At 39.9% G+C, this 3809-nt stretch overlaps 1 protein-coding gene across 1 annotated transcript; it reads left to right on the top strand.

Annotated features, from left to right (window-relative positions):
- Positions 1–1570: 1570 nt before the first annotated feature.
- LOC118736430 lies at positions 1571–2878 on the top strand. The gene has a single exon (XM_036466525.1). The coding sequence runs from the start codon at positions 1664–1666 to the stop codon at positions 2876–2878; it is 1215 nt and encodes a 404-aa protein (XP_036322418.1). The 5' UTR covers positions 1571–1663.
- Positions 2879–3809: the final 931 nt, after the last annotated feature.

Here is a 3809-nt window from a genome sequence, read left to right as displayed (position 1 = left end):
ATTAAATAAAACTCTAATTCTTGTTTCACTCGACCAGGTACAACTACGAGTTCCCAAGAAATTTTATTTAATTGCTGCGCCTGAGCTCATTTAAAGTTTGTATAGTTTAAAATTAAAAGGACAATAATAATAATAGATTGGCGCTTACACATATGTTAGTGTTTAGTCGAGCTTCTCCTCCGACTTGTGGCGTGCGCCTTGGTGTTGTCACACAAAGTGGAGGGACGTACAGTTTTACGCCGACTCCGAACGGCGACAATACGTATAAATAAATACTTTAGGATTAGCAACAAGAGTTTACGGGGTGTGCATGGCTTAGTGGTTAGCGCTGCGGGTTCGAACCCTGCTGAAGTCTAGAGATAGAAGTCTGCTGAGGAGATCTCCGAAATGGCAGCTATGTATAACTTCTACCGCTTACGCTTTGTTGCTTTTTCCATTTTTCCTCAAAAAATATTTTAATTAACAAGCTAACATATGTATGTACATTAGAGTGGTCCAAGTTTTGTATGCGGAGAAAAAATTTAACCGTGAAAAATGGGCCACACCCTTATGTTTTCCTTTTGGTATTTGTAATATCAACACCAACTTTCAATTTTCTACTGTAACCAATACAGGGTGCTGAATCCCCTTGAAACTGAGAAAAATACTGATGATTTTTATAAAAAATTTACTGTTGCCATGACAACTGAAGCTTGTAATATGTAATAATATACTTACAGAAAAAAAAATATAAACATTTCATGAGCATCCTCGAAATTTATACTTAGAGAGGAAACATTTTGGAAGGTGCCCCGGACTCGATCTCGGAAAATTTTTTTGGATCACTCTAATGTTTCTTGTATTGATTCATAAAAGAAAAATTCAATGCACTTGATTTTATTAGCTCATATTTTAATATCAATTTTCAAAACTTTTTCGACGCCCATGCGCAGCATTCGCAATTTTGCAATTTTTCAGAGCTAACAGTTTTGCAAAAATTCTATTTTCATATCGATTAGAGTTATAATAAATGCATATTTACATGTGATTACTCCAACTACCTGCTAACGATTAATTGAAAAACAAAAACATAAAAACAAGAAAGCGTCTGACTGTACCCAAAATCGGCTACTTGCTACGAAAATGTAAACAAACCCAAAAACTATAGATGATCAAAACAAATAACACCGTAACGTAAACAACAATCAATAAACCAGCTGAGCAAAACAAAATGACAAAGCGTGAGCGCTGCGCAGCCGCAACAACAGTGAAAGGTGCACGCAAGGACAATAACAACGGAAGAAGAAGAATACTTGTTTGTGCCGAAATTAGTTAATGCATTCGATGGCGTTTTGCAAAAACATATTTGAAACAACAAGAAGGAACGAAGAAAAAAAAAAACGAAAACAAATACAAGTGTTTTGTTTGTGTTTCGCGCGTTATCAGCAAAGAAAGCCAAACTAATGCTGCTTTTATGTGTGGCAGCAACGCTGATATCGCAACATTTTGTTGCATATAAATTGAAGTTTTCACCAGGAAGCAGAATCATTCCTTGGAATTGAAGCCTACGGAAAAGACATTGCAGACGAAGCGCAACCGTTATTTAATAAAAAACATTATTGAAGAAATTTAAAATTTGCAAAATACGTTAAAAGAAATCTTCATCTAAAAGAATTTAAACAAAATGGATCTTTCATTGCAATCAGCTGCTGAGGCCTTTTCTTATCGCCACAAGAAGTTCGACAAGCGTAAGCGTTCCCGTGATGAAGAAGCAGAACAAGAAATCGAGCAAGTCATCACTCCGCGTAGTACATTAGCTGGTCCCGTTGCGCTCCACCCTGCACCATTTTACGGCGCTGAGCGAGTTTCCACACCTCTCTCCACCGACTCCAACTGTTCCTCGGACTATGCCGGCTTTGTGGCACGCTTTAACGCGTCTAGCACGCCCAGCAGCAAAAGACGTCGTCTACTATCGGGTGGACCATCTTCCAGCAATCCCAGCGAGGATAGTGGCATCGCGGTGACACCCCAAAAGCAAACCATTACAGCTCAGCAGCTACCAAGACAGCTGAAACGCACATTTAAGCCGTCGGCGCTCGCAGACCCGCCTGCCAAGGCGCAGAAGACCGTCGCACAGCACGTCGAAACAAATTCACCAGCGAAAAGCACAAATGCTGCACTGAAGCGCACCAGAATTACCACCAACATTAACATACCGCATGCGCCTATCACCACCACAATCAAAACCGCTACAAAACTCGACGTCAACAGCATTAAAGCAGCCGTAAAACCAACAGCCGTCGGCACATTGGAGTTGTCCCCGCCAAGCGCCGATGCAAACAGCCTTGCCGCTAAGCGTGCACTGTCTCTGCCCTCCGCCACTGTATTGTCGCGCATCAGCGAAGATAAACTGCGCAGCATTTGCTCCTACCATGGAAATATGGTGCGCCAGTTTCCGAAGAAAGAGCGCTCGCCAAAGGATCAGGAGCGTCGCAATAAAAATACCATTGCTTGCCGCATAAGCCGGCGACTGAAAAAGTTGGAGCAAATTGCTGTCGAAGAGCAGTGCAAGGAGTTCGAGAAATTCAATTTTGATATGTTGGAGGAGCAGCTGCGTGGCAATGCGCTTCTGCAGCAGTTGCATCAGCTCGAACAATTAACGGATGCGCTAACGGATGCCAACGGTGGTGGTGGTTCGGAGGAAGAGCCGGAAATTGATGTGGTGGGCGTAGAGGACAACTGCCGCGCGCAATCGAGGGAACACTGGAATCGCAGCAGTGGCGCAGGCGTAGTACAAAGCAAACTAATGCCAGTAGTGCCCCGGACGCTAACGGTGCCCTCACTAGCCAATGCATTCTCCATTGCCTACTTAATGGGTCACTTGCAGAACACACATTAAATGCCTCAAAAGCTTTTTGAATTCGAGGAATTTGTGAAAAAATTTCGTTTATGTTAGATGTAAAACTACTTGTTTTGTTATTGAAAAAAGTGCAAAATAATGCTGACTTTTTAAGAATTTTCCTTAATAATTACTTTTTAATGGTTTGTATTTTAGTATTGGCGACAGTGATGTTAGGGTTTCATTAACTTTGATTTTCTTAATTTTGATGTATCATTTTTGTATCTAAATATATGTACAACATATAGAGTATACATATGTAGATATGTAAGTAACGGTAAGAATGCATAATTTAAATAAAAAAATATTAACAAGAAAGTTAAATGTTTGAAGTAATTTTCTTAAGCAGTATTCTTTTGGAGGAGGGGTGGGAAAAGTCGGTGAATTCAAGACTATGATGAAAGAATGATATACGTTCTCGTCTCGAAAGAAGCTTGCTGATATCAGTCGACTGGCTGCACACTGGAGATTATACAAAAACAAACCAAATTTAACAAAGGATGACGGAAATTCATTCCAAAATACATGGAGCTCTTAACCTGTTGAAAGTAGGTACACGATATCGAACCGAAAGTATCGATATGGTACTCACTTAAAGTATCGCTTTAAAAATATCGGGTACCCATTAATATCGGAATAAAAAGACTCAATATTTCAAATATCGATGCCAAAATCCAAAAAAGTGTATCCGAATATAGGTTGCACTGGTTGAACTTCTGTTGCCTGTGGAAATGCTTCACCGTCGATTTCTCAGGCAATGTTGTATTGCCAGCAAAGTCCCCTAGTGTTAATGCAGTTTATCCTTCATGTACGCAATAGAAATTTTGAATTGCTTGGCATCATCTTCAGCTCTTCAACTAACTCAATATTCACAGTAAATTTTCATGACTTTTTAATTAATTTTGAGGAGAAAATTTGCTGTTAAACTTTT

Source organism: Rhagoletis pomonella, unplaced genomic scaffold (assembly GCF_013731165.1).
Source record: "Rhagoletis pomonella isolate Grant_MI unplaced genomic scaffold, Rhpom_1.0 Rhpom_scaffold_00003, whole genome shotgun sequence".
Classification (NCBI taxonomy): Eukaryota; Metazoa; Arthropoda; class Insecta; order Diptera; family Tephritidae; genus Rhagoletis; species Rhagoletis pomonella.
The sequence above is the reverse complement of the archived record's forward strand: the minus strand, read 5'-3'. Positions and strand labels throughout refer to the sequence as shown.

Coding starts and splice junctions, on each gene's coding strand:
- LOC118736430 (XM_036466525.1), top strand. CDS start 1,664: ATGGATCTTTCATTGCAATCAGCTGCTGAGGCCTTTTCTTATCGCCAC.